A 22,294-nucleotide genomic window follows, 5' to 3' on the forward strand; every position below is an offset into this window, starting at 1 on the left:
ACCAAAAAAATTTCCCCTTAAAAACGTTTGCGCTTCATATTCGGCATTGGCGTAGTGAAGTATTACAGGCAAAATGCTTATACATGTTTGTTGTTCGTTTATACATTTTCGATATTGGTGGTGACTGCCGACGGCAATACAAAGTAACATCGCACAAGCACACACACATACCCATACAGTGGATGGCGTGTTGTTGTACACACATTACACACATAGAGTAGCCAAGCAAGCAAAAAAGCAATATGAACCACGGCAAAACAAGAGTTGACGGCGTCATTTTAGTAAATACATGGAAATGTATTATTTTTGCTGGAATGTGAGGAATTTTAAAATTTTAAAATAAAAAAGTTTCTTTATTAAAAATGTAAATAATGGAAAAATTAGTGTTTCGACAAAAATTTGATCTCTTTTAAAATGTTTTTTGTGGCCCTGAAAAGGGCCTTTTATGTTTGAATTTCGACGAATTGATGAAAAAATCAAGGCATTTACTTGGAGCTGGTGTATTTAGTAACAGCCTTGGTACCTTCAGAGACAGCGTGCTTAGCCAATTCACCGGGCAACAATAGACGGACAGCGGTTTGGATTTCCCGACTGGTGATGGTAGAGCGCTTGTTGTAGTGGGCCAAACGAGAGGCTTCGGCGGCAATACGTTCGAAGATGTCATTCACGAAACTGTTCATGATGCTCATGGCCTTTGACGAAATACCAGTATCAGGATGGACTTGCTTCAACACTTTGTAAATGTAGATAGCGTAACTCTCCTTACGCTTGGTACGTCTCTTCGACTTATCGCCCTTGGTGATGTTCTTTTGGGCTTTGCCGGCCTTCTTTGCTGCTTTACCACTGGTTTTTGGAGGCATTTTTCACTTTTAGTTTTTTTAATCACACAAACACTTTTAACACTGTTCACAAATGATGAACCTACGGCGTCAAACAAGAATATTTCAAGCATTAAATGCTCAAATGTTTCAGGTAGTCACAGTTGCTGTGTGGAATAGTGGCCAAACAACCCCAGTTTTCGATGTGTGTGTATTAAATGAGCGAGAGAAAAGTATAAATAGTACGGGTATATTCGAGTAACGGCATCATTCTGTGTTGTGCTACCGAAGTGTGAAGACCTATCTAGTGAATAGTGAAAAGTGACTAACTACGGTGAAAACTACATAGTGCTGATCAAATATTGTGCTAATATATTTGAAACAAAACTTTATCTCCGACGCTAAAAGCGTAACAACTAAGATTTGGATTGTGGTTACGTGCTAACTATGAGAAGCGCATAGAAGGCAGTGATTTTACCTTTTCCTGTTTTACTGGCACAACAATAGAACGAGAAGGGGGTTGTTATCCAACAACATGGAAAATCAACCGCTGGCGGGAAATAGCAACCCCGCCAGCACTCCAGAGCCTGTGCCAACGTCTTTTGACGCCGGCAAAAATGAAATAAGCTGTATTTCAAATAAACCCGCAGGAAAAAATATTCCTGCTAAAATGCCTGAGCTGATGCCAATGTCTCATGACGGCGGCAATACTACAAAGAGTCGAAGTTCTGCCAAAAAAGCTTCGAAAAATGACGCCGATGGATCCGCCAAGAGCGAATCTCGTAAAAGAAGTAATAAACATAGCGACGATGAGTCTACCTATGAATTTATGAAGATGAGTGCTCAAATAGATCAGCTACAACGAGCACTCGCTGTTGCAAACGAGCAAGTCAGTTTTTTGACATTTAAATATGCAGAGCTGATGGAACACTGCAAAAAGAATGCTATTGCTATCAATAGCGGTAATGAGCCGATCGCAACTGAAAAGTCTGTGAGCCATGACTGGTCGGCTGAGGTAGCCAAAAACCTCAGCACTGCGGAGATGGATTATGATACTGCACCGCCGGCAGTATCCAACAAGGCACAGGGCGAGGCCTCATCAACCCCGATTGACGCTGTTAATAAGATGCAGCAACAAACAAAGAAGAAGGCGCAAGCTATTAACACGACAGCAATGAAGACGACACCGAAAGTTACAAAAACCACGAAAGGTGCAAATCCGGTATCAACGACATCAACGAAGAAGGCGACTGCAGCTGATAAAAAAGAAGGACGACTACCGCCATTCACTATTTATGGAGCTGGTACGAAAGAGATAAGGGACTTGTTAGACTACCATATGGGCCGTGGTAAGTTCCTAGTAAAAATGGCTAAAAAAGATTTAACGATAGCTAATGTATTTAGTTTAGATAACTTTCAAAAAACTAAAGATATATTATTGAAGAAGGGCTACAAATTCCATACCCATACCCCAAAAGTTTTGCTACCGTATACCTTATGTATTGATAGGTTATCTAGCGATTTTGTACAAGAAGATATCAAAGACTTCCTCGTCAATGAGTCAGGTGTAAAGATTGAGTATTTAGGGCTACGCAATGTGTCTGCTAGCAGATGGATACTTACAGTAGGTAAAAGTTCTGACATAGAAGGAATTTACAAGATAAAGGACATTTTAGGTTGTAATGTCATTATTCGTAAAGAAAAAGGTAAAGGTTTCATACAATGCTTCCGATGCCAAAGATTTGGACATGTTTCGGCTAACTGTTCCATGCCAGAGCGCTGCGTAAAGTGTAGTGAACACCACGCTGCTGCAAATTGCACTCTGGCATCCAAAGAAGAAGAACTCAGTGGAGAGGTTGAGAAACAGCCCATCCGATGCGTCAACTGCAACACTGAGGGACACACAGCGGGTTCTCCCGACTGTCCGAAGAAGAAGGCCATTATTGCTAAAGCCATGAATAAGAAGGAAGAAACAGCTTTAAGAAATAGAGCTCGTTCTGAAAACCTCAGTTGGGTCCGTGGAAATGTGTCCTTTGCCAAACAGCTGGGGGCACGTCCCTCCACAGTGGTTACACCACCAGTAAATAGAAAGCCGATTGTCCCTCAATCGAGCGCTGGTATACCACAATATAAAGAAGGCTACATGTTTCAAACATGTAAAAAAAGATTTGGTGACTGTTTCTTTGAAACGATGGTCAAGCTTAGAGAGTTTTCCCCACAATTTAGCCGAATTGCGGCTGAGCGTGGGGAAGAAGAAGCAGTGAAGGCCCTACAGTATAGCATGCTATACAATGTCTAGACAAATTAAATGTATATTTATAAACGTTTTCTCTTTGGTATCTAATACAAGGAGACATTATTTAAAAATATTTTTAGAAGAACGCAAACCAGATATATTACTGGTTGCAGAACATAAATTGTCAAATAGACAAAATTTAAATTTTGAAGGTTATAAAATTTTCAGACAAAATAGAGAAGAAGGTGGTGGTGGTGGCACTGCCATTTTTATAAGAGAAAGCTATAGATGTGAGAGATTAAACTTAAACTCTGGAAGCATCGAGAGCTGTGCAGCCAGACTATGGAAGGAAGATGGGACATCTGTGGTTTTTGTATCTCTATACAAACGCCCAAGTGTCCCATTCTCAGTTAATGAATTAGATTCAATATTTGATCTTAGTCATTCTGAAGAAATTGTTATAGGAGGTGACCTAAATGCAAAACACCCGTCCTGGGGTGGAAATATGACGGAAACAAGAGGTAGAGCCATAGATAACCTCCTTGTTAACTATCCAAACTTAAAGCCTCTACCTGCGGATAGACCAACAAGACCCAATGACACCACTGGATCTTATATTGATCTATTTTTCTTAACGCCAGGTATTACCTTGGTACCAAATAGCAGTTATTCTCAAACATTTGACTTTGAATCAGACCATAGGGCTATTCAAATTTCGTTTTTAATAGGGAACATTGATAAAGCATCACCACGAGCATTTTACAACTTCCATCGTATGAATGTTCGTCGGTACCAAAGACAAATAGAAGCCGGTCTAGGGGGATGTACACTCCCCACTAACCGAAATGTCACCACAGATGAAATAGATGCTTGTGTTAGCTCTCTTACAGGCGTTTTCCAACAAGCCATTGATTCATCCGTCCCTAAAAATCGCAAGGGTAGTGATTCTCTAGGTAATTTGCCTCCAAGAATCCTAGGATTTATAAGAGAAAAGCGAAGACTAGTCAGGATTTTGAGAAGATCTACCAACCCTGACAGAATTCCCATTATAAGAGCTGATATTAAAAACATCAGCAAAATTATTGAAGACTCAATCATAATTTTTGAAAGAGATAGGAGGAAAACTTTTCTCCAAAACATAAGAGTCAATAATAGAACTTACTCTAAAGTCAAGATGATGGCAGGTACAGCTTCTAGAGAAGCTGTAGGTGCCTTATTAGACCCGAATAGATCACTAGTATATGATGATCAACAAAAGGCTGAACTTTTAGCCAATCATATGGAAGATGTCTACCAATTAGGAGTCGGTCCTAGTGACCTTAGATTTAGTCAGTCTGTGTCCAACAATGTCATAACATTAGATGACAATTCCCCCATTGTCTCGTTTTCCGAAGACCTACCAGCTGATGGTAGCATCATCTCAGATGCTTCGTCCTGGAGGGAGAATGGTTTCCTTGTCAATGAGGACATTCGGTTCGCCTTAACAAAGCGACCCTCCAAAAAGTCCAGGGGCTTAGATAACATCCCTGATGTTGCGGTAAAGAAGGCAGGCAGTGTACTTTTCACATTTTTAGTGATACTGTTCAACCACTGTCTAAACAATGGATATTTCCCAAAAATGTGGAAAAGTGCGATGATGGTCCCTATTCTTAAACCTAGTTCGGACCCAAAACTTTGTGGCAGCTATCGACCGATATCTCTACTATCGGCCTTTGGTAAACTCTTTGAGTTTTTTATTCTAGCCAGATTAAAGAGATATGCTGAAGATAATGGGATCCTTAAGGACTTCCAATTCGGTTTTAGGCCGCAACACTCGACCTCACATGCCCTGTCTGCTCTAGCAGACTATGTATGTGATGGTCTTAATAGGCGGAAGGGTACCATCGCCGTTGCCTTAGATTTTTCTAAGGCATTTGACACGGTGTGGCACGATGGTATCTTGCATAAACTACTGTCGTTTGGCTTTGACAGACAAACGTGCAGGTTAGTTGCAAGCTTCCTAAAAGAGCGTTCTGTTAGAGTCAGAGTGGGGGAAAATCTCTCTAACCCACGCCCTATTAAAGCTGGTGTACCGCAGGGTTCATTAATAGGACCCATGCTGTACAATATTTATGTCTGTGACATACCCTGTCCACCTCCAGAAGGACTTTTATTAACATACGCCGACGACGTTTTGGTGGCATTACGTGGCCCCAAGGCAAGTCTCATCAACAACCTACTCAACACCTATTTAGAGGAGTTGAACAATTATTTTTCTAAGTGGGCCCTTAGATTAAACATTAGTAAGTGTACTGCAATTATGTTCAAAGGAAAGCCTAAGGTGGCATACCCAAACTTCAAATCTTTCGCGCCGAAATTGAAGATTGGAGGCGAACAAATTGGCAACTCTCAAAGCATTAAATACCTTGGTGTGGTATTTAACGATACTTTTGATTTTTGTAGGCACATCGACTACACCTTGCGTAAGGCAAACGGTCTTTTTCATGCCTACCAAGGCCTTCTAAAAATGAGAGATGGCTTATCTCTTCAAATAAAATTCCTCATCTATCGCCAAATAGTGAGACCAACATTGGCTTACGCATTCCCTGCGTGGTTTGGGATCTCGTCTGCCCAAATGGACAGACTTCGTATATGGGAAAGAAAAGTCCTAAGGTCATGCCTTGGCCTTCACCCCACTATAACATCTGATGGTACCATCAAAAGCCCTTCTTGTAGAAGGATATACGATGGTTATAACTTTGACAGAATAGACAGATTTCTGGTAAACGGGGCCCTACGTTTTCTAGAAAAAAGTAAAGATATTGATAACGAACTTATCACAGAAATGATACGCTGTGATGATGATTTTGAGCAAATCCGTACGTGGAAACACCTACCGCCATCAACACTGACAAAACTTGAAGAGGAAGAATTGATATACAAAGATGGAAAACTTCTATTCTATCATAGAAGATTTAATAGTTTTAATATTAACGATTTAGTTTATATAACAACTCAATAAAAAGCTGGTTTAGGGATTCGTTTGCTACCACGGCCCAAAAACTTTGTAAATATGTAAATATTAGATTTAGTTTGTAAATAGTAGTTTTAAGTTAATTTAGTTTGTATCCACTTAGTATTAAGAAAAAATAGATTCCCTTTTTTTAATTATTCTAATTTTTTTTGGGAAATATAAAAGAAGACATTAATTAATGTATATATATGAAGACATGTTGAGGCTAAAAAGTCCGACATTTTAAACCGATTTTATAAGCCTGAATAATATTAGGCAATATCATAAGATATTTTAGATTTTAGGAGTAAGTCACATCTCCTGTTAATTATAAGTTTTTTGAATAAATAAATGTGGCTAAGCCAAAATGCAAAATGAGTAACGGCATCATTCTGTGTTTTTTCAGTGCTAAGTGAAGTGTTCAAAAAAATATTAAGTGAAAATGTCTGGTCGTGGTAAAGGTGGCAAAGTTAAGGGAAAGGCAAAGTCCCGTTCAAATCGTGCTGGTCTTCAATTCCCCGTCGGTCGTATTCATCGTTTGTTGCGCAAAGGCAACTATGCTGAACGTGTTGGTGCCGGTGCTCCAGTATATTTAGCCGCCGTCATGGAATATTTGGCTGCTGAAGTTTTGGAATTGGCTGGTAATGCTGCCCGTGACAACAAGAAGACTCGTATCATTCCCCGTCACTTGCAATTGGCCATCCGCAACGACGAAGAATTGAACAAATTGCTGTCCGGCGTCACTATTGCTCAAGGTGGTGTATTGCCAAACATTCAAGCTGTTCTCTTGCCCAAGAAGACCGAAAAGAAAGCCTAAATTATCTCGAAAGGTATTATGGAAAAAATACAGACCATCGTATAGAAGAAGAAAATCCATACAAAATTCAACCAATCCGTCCTTTTCAGGACGACAAAATATATTTAAAAAGAGAAAAAATCTATTCAAACTATTAATTTTCATTATTTACATTTTATAGGAAAAGAATAAAAATGACCAAAAATTTTATATTTACATTTTATAGGGAAAAAATAAAAATGCCCAAAAAATAATATATTTCTTAATCGACGACAACCCTTGATTATTTTGCAAATGACATTTTTTCTTTCATATTTCCTTAGAAAATATGTTCGTTTGTTGTAACTGTTTTTCATTTCTACCCCCCAGCAGAATTGTGTTTGTTTTATGTCGCTTTAGTTTTTCACAGAAATAGCGAGACAGATATAGAGAGACAGAGAGAGAGTAAGAAAGAGCGAAAAAGAGATCATTCGTCTCATCGATGATGTTCGCGCCAATATTCGTTCATCGATGTTCCCGCCAATGTTCGTTCATTGTAAGTTGACGATGTCTGTTATGAATGTGTGTGTGTGTGTGGTGTGTTTGTTAGTTAGAATAACCAAATGCCTTTACATACGTTCATGATGATTGTTGATGACGATGATGATGATGGCCGTTGGTGGTGTTGTTGTAGTGGCTGTTAGAGTAAATTATTTAGAAAAACTCTTCTGCCGCCGCGAATTTGGAGGAGAAAAAAGTAACTGTATTTGGAAAGGAAAAAATGCAGAAATGTGCGATTTTGGTGATGTTGTCAGAGCATAAAGTTAGTAATAGAGTGATGACAACATGAAGTGCGCACGGAAAAAATTTTTTATTTTCAAAGGGAAAAAAGTAGAGTTGTGGAAATAAAATGAGGATCATTGTTAGAAAATAACAAAAATACATAAAATAGAAGAAAAATATGTGATTTTTGTGGACATTTAAGAAAAAAATAAATTATTTTTACTGAAAAATAAGAAGAAGAAGAAGAAGAAGAAGAAGAAGATTTTCAATGATTTCAACATGAAGTAAAAGAATTTATGTGATTTTTGGGACGTTTGAGAAAAAATAAAATACTTTTTGGTGAAACATAGGAAGAAGAAGAAGAATTTTTTTTTTTATAATTTCAACATAAAGTAAAAGAAATTTAGAAAATTATGTGATTTTTTTGGTCATTTAAGAAAATGTGATTTAGTGAAATAAGAAGAAGAAGAAAAATTTCAACTAAAGTGAGAGAAATTTAGAAAACTATGTAATTTTTTTGGTCATTTAAGTTAGTGAAACGAGAAGAAGAAGAAAATTCTCAATAATTTCAACATAAAGTGAGGGAAATTTAGAAAATTATGTGATATTTTGGAGGATTATGTGATTTTTGAATAAATAAGTAAAAGATACAATTTTTCTATGCGAGTTCATGAAATATAAGAAGAAGAATTTTTTCAATAATTTCAATATAAAGTGAGAGAAATTTAGAAAATTATGTGATTTTTTGGAGGATTAAGTAAAAGATAAAATATTTTTATGTGAAATCATGAAACATAAGAAGAAGAAGAATTTATTCATAAGCAAATTTTTGAAAAAAGAGATGCTATAAAAATTTTTGGAATATAATTTTGAGAAAAATCGCAGTAAATATTAATAAAATTCAAACTAATTTAATGAAAATTTTTTAAAAAAAGGTAATATTCGTTATACATTTAAAAAATTAATAACATTTTTTAATAATTTCATCACAAAATAACAAACATTTTTACTTGAAGGAAAAAATAAGTACATAACATCGCAGTCAAAGATATTGTTGGCTTGGCATAGCATTGATGTGCGTTAGTTATATGAACAAACACACGCACACACAGACCGACGATAGCGTATACACACATCGTTGTATTATCAAGCAAGCAAGCAGCTACCCTAACAATGAGAGTTGCCGGTAGAACATGTATTAGTGGAAATAAAGGAACATTTTTGTGTATTACGAAAAAGGAATGATCAGAGTTGCCGACGGTAAAACATTTTTGAAGGCAAAAAAAAAGAAGAAGAAGAAAAATTTTAAGAAAAAAGGTAATGATCAGAGTTGCCGACGGCAAACATTTTTGAAGGAAAAAATGGAAAAGTATTTGATGATGAAAAAAATTTATGAAAATAAAATTAAATGGTCAGAGTTGCCGACGGCAAACATTTTTGAAGGAAAAAATGGAAAAGTATTTGATGATGAAAAAAATTTATGAAAATAAATGTAAATGGTCAGAGTTGCCGACGGCATTTATTTTTGAAGGCAAAAGGGAATATTATTTGAAAAAAATTATGAAATGTGGAAAATAAAAGAAAAAAATAAAATGCACTGAAAGAAAATATTTTATGGTTAGTTTTATTTTTCATATATTAAGGTAAGTTTTATTTTTGATATATTTTATTAAATTTTTTTATGTTTTTGTAATTTTCAACAAGAAAATATCTCTTTTTAAATATTTTTTGTGGTCCTGAAAAGGACCGATTGTTTTGTTGTAAAAGAAAAATTCTCCAAATAGCGTCAAGAAAATATTTAACCGCCGAAACCGTACAAAGTACGACCTTGTCTCTTCAAAGCATAGACGACATCCATAGCAGTGACGGTTTTACGCTTAGCATGTTCGGTGTATGTAACGGCGTCACGAATAACGTTTTCCAAAAACACCTTCAGAACACCACGGGTTTCTTCGTAGATGAGGCCAGAGATACGTTTTACACCACCACGGCGAGCCAAACGTCTAATAGCTGGCTTGGTAATACCTTGGATATTATCACGTAACACTTTACGGTGACGTTTAGCGCCACCTTTTCCCAAGCCTTTGCCACCTTTACCACGACCAGTCATTTTTCACTTTTTTTTTTAAATCACTTAACACTTCACGAAAGCACAAGAACGAATGTTTTTTCGAAGGCTGGCGGCTTCTATTTATACAAAAATTGGCCTGTTTGACTAACCAAGAGTCTTAATGGAATACACATGTATTTGTGTATGTGTTAGTACACATTTTGGGCGCGCACAGCTGTCTTTACTGGTTTACCCACCCCTAATCATAGCCGCCTCTTCGAAATTTTCTATAAATACCGCTATATGGATGGATGGCACAGTTATTACAGTGTTAACAGTGTTTGTGTGCATACCTAAGTGAAGTGAAAAAACTAAAGTGAAAAATGGCTCGTACTAAGCAAACTGCCCGTAAATCGACTGGTGGAAAGGCTCCTCGTAAGCAATTGGCCACTAAAGCCGCTCGTAAGAGCGCACCAGCCACCGGCGGCGTCAAGAAGCCTCATCGTTTCCGTCCTGGTACTGTTGCCTTGCGTGAAATCCGTCGTTACCAGAAGAGTACTGAATTGTTGATCCGCAAATTGCCCTTCCAACGTTTGGTTCGTGAAATTGCTCAAGATTTCAAAACTGATTTGCGTTTCCAGAGCTCTGCTGTTATGGCCTTGCAAGAAGCCAGTGAAGCCTACTTGGTTGGTCTTTTCGAAGATACAAACTTGTGCGCCATCCATGCTAAACGTGTCACCATCATGCCTAAAGATATTCAATTGGCCAGACGTATCCGTGGAGAACGTGCTTAAATTCTTGACGTTTTAAAAACATTTTTTTTTTACAACAAAACAATCGGTCCTTTTCAGGACCACAAAAAATTTATAAAAAAGAGATTATTTTTTCATCAAACTATTTATTATTTTTAACATTTTAAATAAATAAATATTTTTCTTTGTGTTTGTTTCATTTTTGATGCTGATTTAGGAATATTTTAAAATTTTCTTGTATGAGTCATATTTGACGGCGTCAGTAAAAATTTCCCATTAGAAGACACATTTTATTCTTCTTCTTGAAAAAAATATAATATTACAATTTTCCCTTTCAAAGAAACCTTTTGTTCTGCTTCTTTAAAAAAAAATATTAAAATTTGCTTCTATAGGTAATTTTTGACGGCGTCAGTAAAATTTTTCCATTAAATATTTTGTTCTTCTTGAAACAAAAAATATCATTTTTCCCTAAAAAGACACATTTTATTCTTCTTCTTGAACAAACTTATTGAAATTTCCTTCTATATGTAATTTTTGACGGCGTCAGTAAAATTTTCCCATTGAAATGCACATTTGTGTTCTTCTTCTTTCTTTTCTTTGTGTGGTTTTTGATGGCGTCAGTAATATTTTCCTATTAGAATATACATTTATTCTTCTTCTTTCTTTTCTATTGGTCTTTTTGACGGCGTCCGTCCATATTAATTTCTTCTTTAAGGGCAATGTTTTTTCTTCTTCTTCTTATTTTCTTCATAACAAATATTTGTTCTATTGAACTTGTTTTTGTGTGTATACTAATATCCACAAGGCATATGTTCACTAAATTTGGCGCAAAATGTTCTCTGCAATAATGCTCTCACTATTTCTCACTCAATATGGTTGAAATTTTTTGGCGGCAAATGCTCTCTGTTTTGTTTTATTTTTCTTTTCAGATAATGATGAATGAAATATGCAATTTTTTTCTTTTCAGCTATATATTTTTTAATTTAGTAAAATTTAGGATAATTTTTTTAAAAATATTTGTCAAAAATTGTATCACATAGAGATGGCGAATATTTCTTGGCCATTTGAAAGGCGTAATACTACATTTTAGAAAAAAATTTTCTTTGAAGAAAATTGTTTAAATCTTGTATTATTTTTACAAAATTGTCATAGAAAAGGGATTTATTTATTTTATTATATACATTTTTGCAATAAATATCAAAATTATTAATGAAATAAGGAAAAAAGTACGTGTGAAAAACTTCAGTAATTCTATATGGTTTTTTCCTTGATATGTACTAGCAAAGGAAGAATTATTTTTGGAGAATATTTTTTGTAAAAATTGATGAAATTTTTACTAAATTTTAACGAAAATGTCCTCATATTTTATTAAAAATTAATTTTTGAGCGATTTTCATTTAATTTAGCAAAAATATTTCAATTTTCAAAAATATTACCTTTGACAGTGAATGTTTGTCCATAGGTGGTATACGGTAATGGGAAGATTTTTTTAACTTTTCCAAAGAAATAACTACTTTTTATGAATAATGTTATAATTTGGTGTAAATATACAGATTCTGAAATGTTTTTTAAGAAATTTTTATAAAACTTAATTAGATTTGAGCTTTTAAATTTCTTTGAAGAAAAACTTTTCTTCATTGAAAATATGCCAACAAGAGGATTTCTGCCGTCTTGGACCACATAAAGATTTTGAATTTTTTTCACAGTGAAAATGTGAAATATGTCAATATTTTAATTTTATCCTAAAGTAAACATATCAGGCTTTATTCTCAAATAGAATTTGGAAAAATATTTTTGAAAAAATTCATAATTTTTTCAAATTTAGTTACAAATTTGTGATTACATTTTTACAATCTGTGAAGTTAAACGCTTATAACTTTTAAACGGATAAAGGAAATTACACCAAATTTTCGTTAAAATATGGCCTGATATCTATACAAGAAATGTGTAAAATATCTTTTATAAAAATATTCAAAGATTCTTCGGAAAAATTAAATTCCTACGAAAACTTTTGTAAAAAATTAAACACGCTTCCACACAATATTTCGAAAAATATAGCTATTGACTACTATGCACTTCTCATCTTTTCAATGTACCTACCATTTTTAAAAATTGCCAATAACAATTTAATAGTACACATAAATTTGTGAGTGTATTTGTGTTACAGTGAAATATAAACATAAAAGTGAATAATCATGTCTGACGCCGCCGTTGTTGAAGCCACCGCCTCCCCAGTTGCCGCTGTTGAGAAAAAGGCACCAAAGAAGGCCGCAGCCAAAGCAAAGAAACCATCAGCTGCCCCTACTCATCCACCAACCCAACAAATGGTTGACGCCGCCATCAAAACATTGAAGGAACGTGGTGGTTCATCATTGCCTGCCATCAAGAAATATTTGGCCAGCACCTACAAGGTTGATGCCCAAAAATTGGCTCCTTTCATCAAGAAATATTTGAAGAGCGCTGTTGCCAGTGGAAAACTCATCCAAACTAAAGGTAAGGGTGCTTCTGGTTCATTCAAATTGTCCGCCTCGGCTTCCAAGGAACCCAAAGCAAAGACTGCTGAAAAGAAGAAGAAGGCCCCAGCTGCTGAGAAGAAGAAGAAGGCTGCCCCTAAAAAGGCAGCCGGTGAAAAGAAAACCGCTGCCAAGAAGCCATCTGCCGCCAAAAAGACCGCTGAGAAGAAGAAGGCTGACAAAACAAAGGCTAAGGCTGCCAAGAAAACCGGTACAGTTAAGGCTAAACCAGCAAAAACCGCCGCTAAAGCATCTGCCACCAAACCAAAGGCACCCAAGGCAAAAACAGCAGCTGCTAAACCCAAAAAAGCCGCCGCACCAAAGAAGCCAGCTGCCAAGAAAGCCGCCGCCAAGAAGTAATTTTTCCCAGAAAGATTACTTGTTGACAACATTTTTCGATATTCGAAAGCATAATATCTAACAGCCCTTTTCAGGGCTACAAATTAAATTCAAAAAGAGAAAATCTTTACTTCAAACTATTTATTATTACTATTTATTGTTTTATTACCTAAATAAATAAGAAAAATACACACGTGTCTGATTTTAGGAAAAATATTACCCTCACTAATTACTTTTCCTATTAGGTAATTAACATTGAGCCTGTTTTATTATGGGCATTCCACAAAATAACACCACAAAGGGATTAAAATTTTAGTCTGGGTCATAAAATAAATGTGACTAATTTTTGTTTGTCTAATTATGGTCATTTTCATCTAATTTCATATTTTTGGAATTTTTCATTTAATCTTCAAAAATGATAATTTTTTCTTTTTGCAAAAATTGTTTGCTGGGTAAAAGGAGATTTTTTTAATCAGGAATGTTTTTCTATTCTAATGAAGTTATGTTGCAACTCTATTTTATTTCTCTTTCTATTTTTTCCATTGAAAAATGTCCCGTTAATTTTTGCGCCACCACCAAAAAAATTTCCCCTTAAAAACGTTTGCGCTTCATATTCGGCATTGGCGTAGTGAAGTATTACAGGCAAAATGCTTATACATGTTTGTTGTTCGTTTATACATTTTCGATATTGGTGGTGACTGCCGACGGCAATACAAAGTAACATCGCACAAGCACACACACATACCCATACAGTGGATGGCGTGTTGTTGTACACACATTACACACATAGAGTAGCCAAGCAAGCAAAAAAGCAATATGAACCACGGCAAAACAAGAGTTGACGGCGTCATTTTAGTAAATACATGGAAATGTATTATTTTTGCTGGAATGTGAGGAATTTTAAAATTTTAAAATAAAAAAGTTTCTTTATTAAAAATGTAAATAATGGAAAAATTAGTGTTTCGACAAAAATTTGATCTCTTTTAAAATGTTTTTTGTGGCCCTGAAAAGGGCCTTTTATGTTTGAATTTCGACGAATTGATGAAAAAATCAAGGCATTTACTTGGAGCTGGTGTATTTAGTAACAGCCTTGGTACCTTCAGAGACAGCGTGCTTAGCCAATTCACCGGGCAACAATAGACGGACAGCGGTTTGGATTTCCCGACTGGTGATGGTAGAGCGCTTGTTGTAGTGGGCCAAACGAGAGGCTTCGGCGGCAATACGTTCGAAGATGTCATTCACGAAACTGTTCATGATGCTCATGGCCTTTGACGAAATACCAGTATCAGGATGGACTTGCTTCAACACTTTGTAAATGTAGATAGCGTAACTCTCCTTACGCTTGGTACGTCTCTTCGACTTATCGCCCTTGGTGATGTTCTTTTGGGCTTTGCCGGCCTTCTTTGCTGCTTTACCACTGGTTTTTGGAGGCATTTTTCACTTTTAGTTTTTTTAATCACACAAACACTTTTAACACTGTTCACAAATGATGAACCTACGGCGTCAAACAAGAATATTTCAAGCATTAAATGCTCAAATGTTTCAGGTAGTCACAGTTGCTGTGTGGAATAGTGGCCAAACAACCCCAGTTTTCGATGTGTGTGTATTAAATGAGCGAGAGAAAAGTATAAATAGTACGGGTATATTCGAGTAACGGCATCATTCTGTGTTTTTTCAGTGCTAAGTGAAGTGTTCAAAAAAATATTAAGTGAAAATGTCTGGTCGTGGTAAAGGTGGCAAAGTTAAGGGAAAGGCAAAGTCCCGTTCAAATCGTGCTGGTCTTCAATTCCCCGTCGGTCGTATTCATCGTTTGTTGCGCAAAGGCAACTATGCTGAACGTGTTGGTGCCGGTGCTCCAGTATATTTAGCCGCCGTCATGGAATATTTGGCTGCTGAAGTTTTGGAATTGGCTGGTAATGCTGCCCGTGACAACAAGAAGACTCGTATCATTCCCCGTCACTTGCAATTGGCCATCCGCAACGACGAAGAATTGAACAAATTGCTGTCCGGCGTCACTATTGCTCAAGGTGGTGTATTGCCAAACATTCAAGCTGTTCTCTTGCCCAAGAAGACCGAAAAGAAAGCCTAAATTATCTCGAAAGGTATTATGGAAAAAATACAGACCATCGTATAGAAGAAGAAAATCCATACAAAATTCAACCAATCCGTCCTTTTCAGGACGACAAAATATATTTAAAAAGAGAAAAAATCTATTCAAACTATTAATTTTCATTATTTACATTTTATAGGAAAAGAATAAAAATGACCAAAAATTTTATATTTACATTTTATAGGGAAAAAATAAAAATGCCCAAAAAATAATATATTTCTTAATCGACGACAACCCTTGATTATTTTGCAAATGACATTTTTTCTTTCATATTTCCTTAGAAAATATGTTCGTTTGTTGTAACTGTTTTTCATTTCTACCCCCCAGCAGAATTGTGTTTGTTTTATGTCGCTTTAGTTTTTCACAGAAATAGCGAGACAGATATAGAGAGACAGAGAGAGAGTAAGAAAGAGCGAAAAAGAGATCATTCGTCTCATCGATGATGTTCGCGCCAATATTCGTTCATCGATGTTCCCGCCAATGTTCGTTCATTGTAAGTTGACGATGTCTGTTATGAATGTGTGTGTGTGAGTGTGTGGTGTTGTGTGTTTGTTAGTTAGAATAACCAAATGCCTTTACTGACGTTGATCATGATGATTGTTGATGTTGTTGTAGTGGCTGTTAGAGTAAATTATTCAGAAATAAACTTCTGCCGCCGCGAATTTGGAGGAGAAAAAAAGTAACTGTATTTGGAAAGGAAAAAATGCAGAAATGTGTGATTTTGGTAATGTTTTCAGAGCATAGAGTTAGTAATAGAGTGATGACAACATGAAGTGCGCACGGAAAAAATTTTTATTTTCAAAGGGAAAAAAGTAGAGTTGTGGAAATGAAATGAGGATCATTGTTAGAAAATAACAAAAATACATAAAATAGAAGATAATTATGTGATTTTTGTGGACATTTAAGAAAAAAATAAATTATTTTTAGTGAAAAATAAGAAGAAGAAGAAGAAAATTTTCAATGATTTCAACATAAAGTAAAAGAATTTATGTGATTTTTGGGACAATATTTGAAGAGCGCTGTTGCCAGTGGAAAACTCATCCAAACTAAAGGTAAGGGTGCTTCTGGTTCATTCAAATTGTCCGCCTCGGCTTCCAAGGAACCCAAAGCAAAGACTGCTGAAAAGAAGAAGAAGGCCCCAGCTGCTGAGAAGAAGAAGAAGGCTGCCCCTAAAAAGGCTGCCGGTGAAAAGAAAACCGCTGCCAAGAAGCCATCTGCCGCCAAAAAGACCGCTGAGAAGAAGAAGGCTGACAAAACAAAGGCTAAGGCTGCCAAGAAAACCGGTACAGTTAAGGCTAAACCAGCAAAAACCGCCGCTAAAGCATCTGCCACCAAACCAAAGGCACCCAAGGCAAAAACAGCAGCTGCTAAACCCAAAAAAGCCGCCGCACCAAAGAAGCCAGCTGCCAAGAAAGCCGCCGCCAAGAAGTAATTTTTCCCAGAAAGATTACTTGTTGACAACATTTTTCGATATTCGAAAGCATAATATCTAACAGCCCTTTTCAGGGCTACAAATTAAATTCAAAAAGAGAAAATCTTTACTTCAAACTATTTATTATTACTATTTATTGTTTTATTACCTAAATAAATAAGAAAAATACACACGTGTCTGATTTTAGGAAAAATATTACCCTCACTAATTACTTTTCCTATTAGGTAATTAACATTGAGCCTGTTTTATTATGGGCATTCCACAAAATAACACCACAAAGGGATTAAAATTTTAGTCTGGGTCATAAAATAAATGTGACTAATTTTTGTTTGTCTAATTATGGTCATTTTCATCTAATTTCATATTTTTGGAATTTTTCATTTAATCTTCAAAAATGATAATTTTTTCTTTTTGCAAAAATTGTTTGCTGGGTAAAAGGAGATTTTTTTAATCAGGAATGTTTTTCTATTCTAATGAAGTTATGTTGCAACTCTATTTTATTTCTCTTTCTATTTTTTCCATTGAAAAATGTCCCGTTAATTTTTGCGCCACCACCAAAAAAATTTCCCCTTAAAAACGTTTGCGCTTCATATTCGGCATTGGCGTAGTGAAGTATTACAGGCAAAATGCTTATACATGTTTGTTGTTCGTTTATACATTTTCGATATTGGTGGTGACTGCCGACGGCAATACAAAGTAACATCGCACAAGCACACACACATACCCATACAGTGGATGGCGTGTTGTTGTACACACATTACACACATAGAGTAGCCAAGCAAGCAAAAAAGCAATATGAACCACGGCAAAACAAGAGTTGACGGCGTCATTTTAGTAAATACATGGAAATGTATTATTTTTGCTGGAATGTGAGGAATTTTAAAATTTTAAAATAAAAAAGTTTCTTTATTAAAAATGTAAATAATGGAAAAATTAGTGTTTCGACAAAAATTTGATCTCTTTTAAAATGTTTTTTGTGGCCCTGAAAAGGGCCTTTTATGTTTGAATTTCGACGAATTGATGAAAAAATCAAGGCATTTACTTGGAGCTGGTGTATTTAGTAACAGCCTTGGTACCTTCAGAGACAGCGTGCTTAGCCAATTCACCGGGCAACAATAGACGGACAGCGGTTTGGATTTCCCGACTGGTGATGGTAGAGCGCTTGTTGTAGTGGGCCAAACGAGAGGCTTCGGCGGCAATACGTTCGAAGATGTCATTCACGAAACTGTTCATGATGCTCATGGCCTTTGACGAAATACCAGTATCAGGATGGACTTGCTTCAACACTTTGTAAATGTAGATAGCGTAACTCTCCTTACGCTTGGTACGTCTCTTCGACTTATCGCCCTTGGTGATGTTCTTTTGGGCTTTGCCGGCCTTCTTTGCTGCTTTACCACTGGTTTTTGGAGGCATTTTTCACTTTTAGTTTTTTTAATCACACAAACACTTTTAACACTGTTCACAAATGATGAACCTACGGCGTCAAACAAGAATATTTCAAGCATTAAATGCTCAAATGTTTCAGGTAGTCACAGTTGCTGTGTGGAATAGTGGCCAAACAACCCCAGTTTTCGATGTGTGTGTATTAAATGAGCGAGAGAAAAGTATAAATAGTACGGGTATATTCGAGTAACGGCATCATTTGTGAAACAGTGCTTGTGAAGTGAACATCAAGAAATAAGTAAAAAGTGAAAGTTCTCAAGTGAATAATTAAAATTAAAATTGTATTGAGATAATACATTTTGTTTCAAACTTGGGATAAAATTTTGTGTTTTGTTGAGTTAAAGCAACATAAACACTTGGCGTCGGCGGTGAATTTTTTGCCGCCGGCATGGCGTCAGAAAAAGAAGAAGAAGTATTGCCTGAATGCAATATGAACAACGACGAAAACAATATTTGTGTCGATGAAGTCATTTTAATGACTGATAATCATGAAGGCACAACAAGTGAAAATAAAGAAGAAGACCAATTTCCAGTTATCCATATAAAACGTGGAAAAAAGAGAATTGGCGCCGACGCTAAGTCCACTGAAAACAAGAAGAGGAATAGTACGGACGGAAATTCCTCCATTGAGGAAGCTTTTGAAGCACGCTTTAAAGCAATGGAAAATGAAATTGCCCGATTGAAAAAGTTGCAAGACGAATCTGCCAGGCAACTTTCCAACGCCGCTTCTAAAGAAAATAGTTTTAGAAGGGTAATTAAGGAATTGCAAGATAAACTTGCAACATATGAGAAAAATAGTGTTACGCCGTTATCCAATAACATTGATGGAGAAACTGATGTTGTGCTAGACGAACCAGCGCAACAGTCCGGAGCCGCATCCACACAAAAATTACCGCTGAGCACAAGCCTAACGCCAGCGCAGCAGGCATTCAAGAAGCCCATATTGCCTGAGGCGAAGAAGAAGAATGACAAAGCAGCAAAACAGTCAACATTTAGTACTCAACATCATCAACAACAGCAAACAAAAACTGCAGCATCAGATGCATCAACGAAGGTATTGACAGTAGGCACAAAACAAGATCAACATCTGTCACAACAACTAAAGCAACAAGCAAATCTTGAATCTTCAACTTCATCAGCAGCAGCAAAGAAGGCCGCAGCAGCGAAGAAAACGGTAGATGGAGGTAAACCACAGGTAACAAAAAAACCCAACAGTGGAAAAAGTACTCCCGCAATTACTGTATATGATGTAGGACTTACATTCCTAACAGACTTATTAGAAAACGAAATTAAAGATATAGATTTCACCTTTAAAGTAATTACATCAACCATATTGTCTTTACGAGTCATTGGACTTGAACATTTTGAACAAGTCAAAAATTTGTTAGTTAGCAATAAAATCAAATTTCACACAAAAACTCCTAGGGCTTTGGTCCCATATAGTGTGAAGGTTGTGGGCCTCTCCAACCAGTACTCCTCAGATATGGTCAAGAATTTTCTTGAAAACCAAAATTTTAAGGTAGATGTTTTACACTGTAAAAATATAGGTTTCAAAGTATGGATTTTGCGCCTTGGGCGCACTACAGATATACTAAAATTATATAAATTAAAGAAAATTTATCGATGTGACGTAAGCTGGGAAAAATACCTAGGGAGAGAAATAGCACAATGCTATAATTGCCAGAGATATGGACACGTTCTCAGCAACTGCAACATGCCGACCAGGTGTGTGAAGTGTGGTGAGAATCATGAGCCTAAAGACTGTCTTATACCAAACAAGGAAGTACGTGAGGCAAATGAAAATATAGATAACAACACAGAGTACCCAATTTTTTGCATCAATTGCAAAGTTAGTGGTCATGTGGCCAGTTCTCCAGAATGTCCTAAACGGAAAAATATAATAGAAAAGAAATTATTGCATAGAGAAACAGTAAAAAATAAACGAATAACATCATCAATTAGACGGACAGGCGTGTTATATTCTTCGGCGGTTAAGCCAACTCAGACAGTTGCAACACCAGCAACAAAAACAACAGTAAGCAATAGCTCCAATTCAAATAATAGAGCCCAATCAGGATTTGGTCAATCCGTACTTAGTGATTGCATTAATACTTTCGGCAAAAGCTTTGAAGAATTATTAATAGACCTAGAAAATTACGCCCCCCGTTTTCAGGAGAGCGAACGAGCACTAGGAAGAATTGCGGCCGTTCTCGACCTGCTGATGCACATTAAAGGTTATTAATGGCTAAGTGCATGTTTCTAAATATTAACTCTTTAGTGTCTCTTTCAAAGAGGCATTACTTACAGCAATTCATCCATGAACATAGTCCTGATATTCTTCTTATTGCCGAACATAAGTTGGCAGAAAGATATAACATTCGTTATGATGGGTATAATATTTATCGACAAAATAGAATAGGCCGCCCCGGAGGCGGAACTGCAGTTTTTGTGAAAGAAAAATACAAATCAGAACAGATAACTTTTGATTCCGGAAATATAGAATCTTGTGCGGTAAAACTGTATAAAAGAGATGGTTCTACAATCACTTTTATATCTATGTATTTACGCCCTTCTGAACACATAAGAATTGCAGATTTGCAACCAATAATAGACTACAGCGCATCTAATGAATTACTCATTGGATGTGATTTAAACGCAAAACACTCTGATTGGGGTGGAAGCACAATCACCACCAAGGGAAGAGAATTATTTGAAATCCTCCTCTCATGTCCGAGTCTTATTGTCTGTCCGACTACAGAGCCGACACGAACAACAAATACAACCGAGTCTTATATCGACTTTTTCATTCGCTCATCTGGTGTTATTCCGGTTGAAAATGGGCTTCTAACAACCCACGAATTTGAGTCAGACCACAAAGCCGTGGAAATAAATATTTCGCTTACTGAGCTAATGAATGGTGAAATAAGCACATTTTATAACTTTAATAGAATGAATATTCCAAGATTCAGAAGATGTCTACATGATAGGCTACATGGATATATTCTGCCAACAAATCAAAGTGTAGCCATAGCGGAAATAGATGAAAGTATTCAAGGACTTAGTTCCGTTTTCAAACATGCAATAGACGTTAGTGTACCAGTCATATCGACCAACCGTAGTTTGTTAGGAAAATTACCGCCTAATGTTTTGAGACTCATTCGTGAAAGGCGAAAACTAAAACAAATACTTAAAAGATCTGCTGACCCTGAAAGGCATTCTATTCTTAGGGCAGATATATACAATTTAGGGCGAATTATTGAAGGGCAAATTTATAACTTTCAACGAAATAGATATAAGAATTATCTAGAAAATATTAGGGTTAGCCCCAAAACTTATAGTAAGGTGAAAAGGGCAGCAGGGCTAGCTCACAGAGATCCAGTGGCGTCACTCAGTGACGAGACAGGCTCTGTCATTTCATGTAACCAGCAAAAAGCCGAGCTGATTGCACAACACTATAGTAATATCGATTGTCCTATGGGGTCTCCTGCTGTCGATTCTCATGATGGCCTGGTCGCACAGGCCATGGTGAGGATTGGGGGTAGAGAGCCTATGGTGACCTTCGATGAAAATTTCACAGCAAATGGAGATGCTGTTAGTGATGTGTCAGTGTGGGAACAAGGAGGTTTTGTAAAGCCATACCAAATAAATATGGCTCTACAAAAGAGACCATCCAAAAAATCCTGCGGAATGGACGGCATTCCCGACGTAGCCCTCAAAAAAGCAGGGGATGTTATATTAACTTTCCTAACTATACTGTTTAACCATTGTCTTAATATTGGATACTTTCCAACTGCGTGGAAAGAAGCGCTGGTGGTACCTATATTGAAACCAACACAAAATCCAAATTCTTGTAGCAGCTATAGACCCATTTCTCTACTATCGCCATTTGCAAAACTTTTTGAGTATTTCATTATGGCCAAAATAAGGCGAACTTTGGACCGGCGGAATATTCTAAAGGACCATCAGTTTGGTTTTAAACCACAGCATTGTACCACACATGCTCTAGTCGCTCTTTCTGACTATGTGGCATCTGGATTCAAAACCAAATTAG

General features: G+C 36.4%; 3 protein-coding genes across 3 annotated transcripts; all 3 read left to right on the forward strand.

The window, feature by feature from the left end:
• The first annotated feature begins 10,037 nt into the window (after positions 1-10,037).
• LOC141392313 (histone H3) lies at positions 10,038-10,448 on the forward strand. The gene has a single exon (XM_073965264.1). The coding sequence runs from the start codon at positions 10,038-10,040 to the stop codon at positions 10,446-10,448; it is 411 nt and encodes a 136-aa protein (XP_073821365.1).
• A 2,095-nt stretch (positions 10,449-12,543) lies between these two features.
• Positions 12,544-13,352, forward strand: LOC141392905 (histone H1-like). Its single transcript, XM_073965875.1, has one exon. The coding sequence runs from the start codon at positions 12,602-12,604 to the stop codon at positions 13,277-13,279; it is 678 nt and encodes a 225-aa protein (XP_073821976.1). The 5' UTR covers positions 12,544-12,601; the 3' UTR covers positions 13,280-13,352.
• A 1,443-nt stretch (positions 13,353-14,795) lies between these two features.
• Positions 14,796-15,347, forward strand: LOC141392314 (histone H2A-like). Its single transcript, XM_073965265.1, has 2 exons — positions 14,796-14,883; positions 14,992-15,347. The coding sequence occupies exons 1-2, from the start codon at positions 14,796-14,798 to the stop codon at positions 15,345-15,347; spliced, it is 444 nt and encodes a 147-aa protein (XP_073821366.1).
• The last annotated feature ends 6,947 nt before the right edge of the window (positions 15,348-22,294 follow it).

Source organism: Musca autumnalis, unplaced genomic scaffold (genome assembly GCF_047663935.1).
Source record: "Musca autumnalis isolate F117 unplaced genomic scaffold, ASM4766393v1 scaffold_2, whole genome shotgun sequence".
Lineage (NCBI taxonomy): Eukaryota > Metazoa > Arthropoda > Insecta > Diptera > Muscidae > Musca > Musca autumnalis.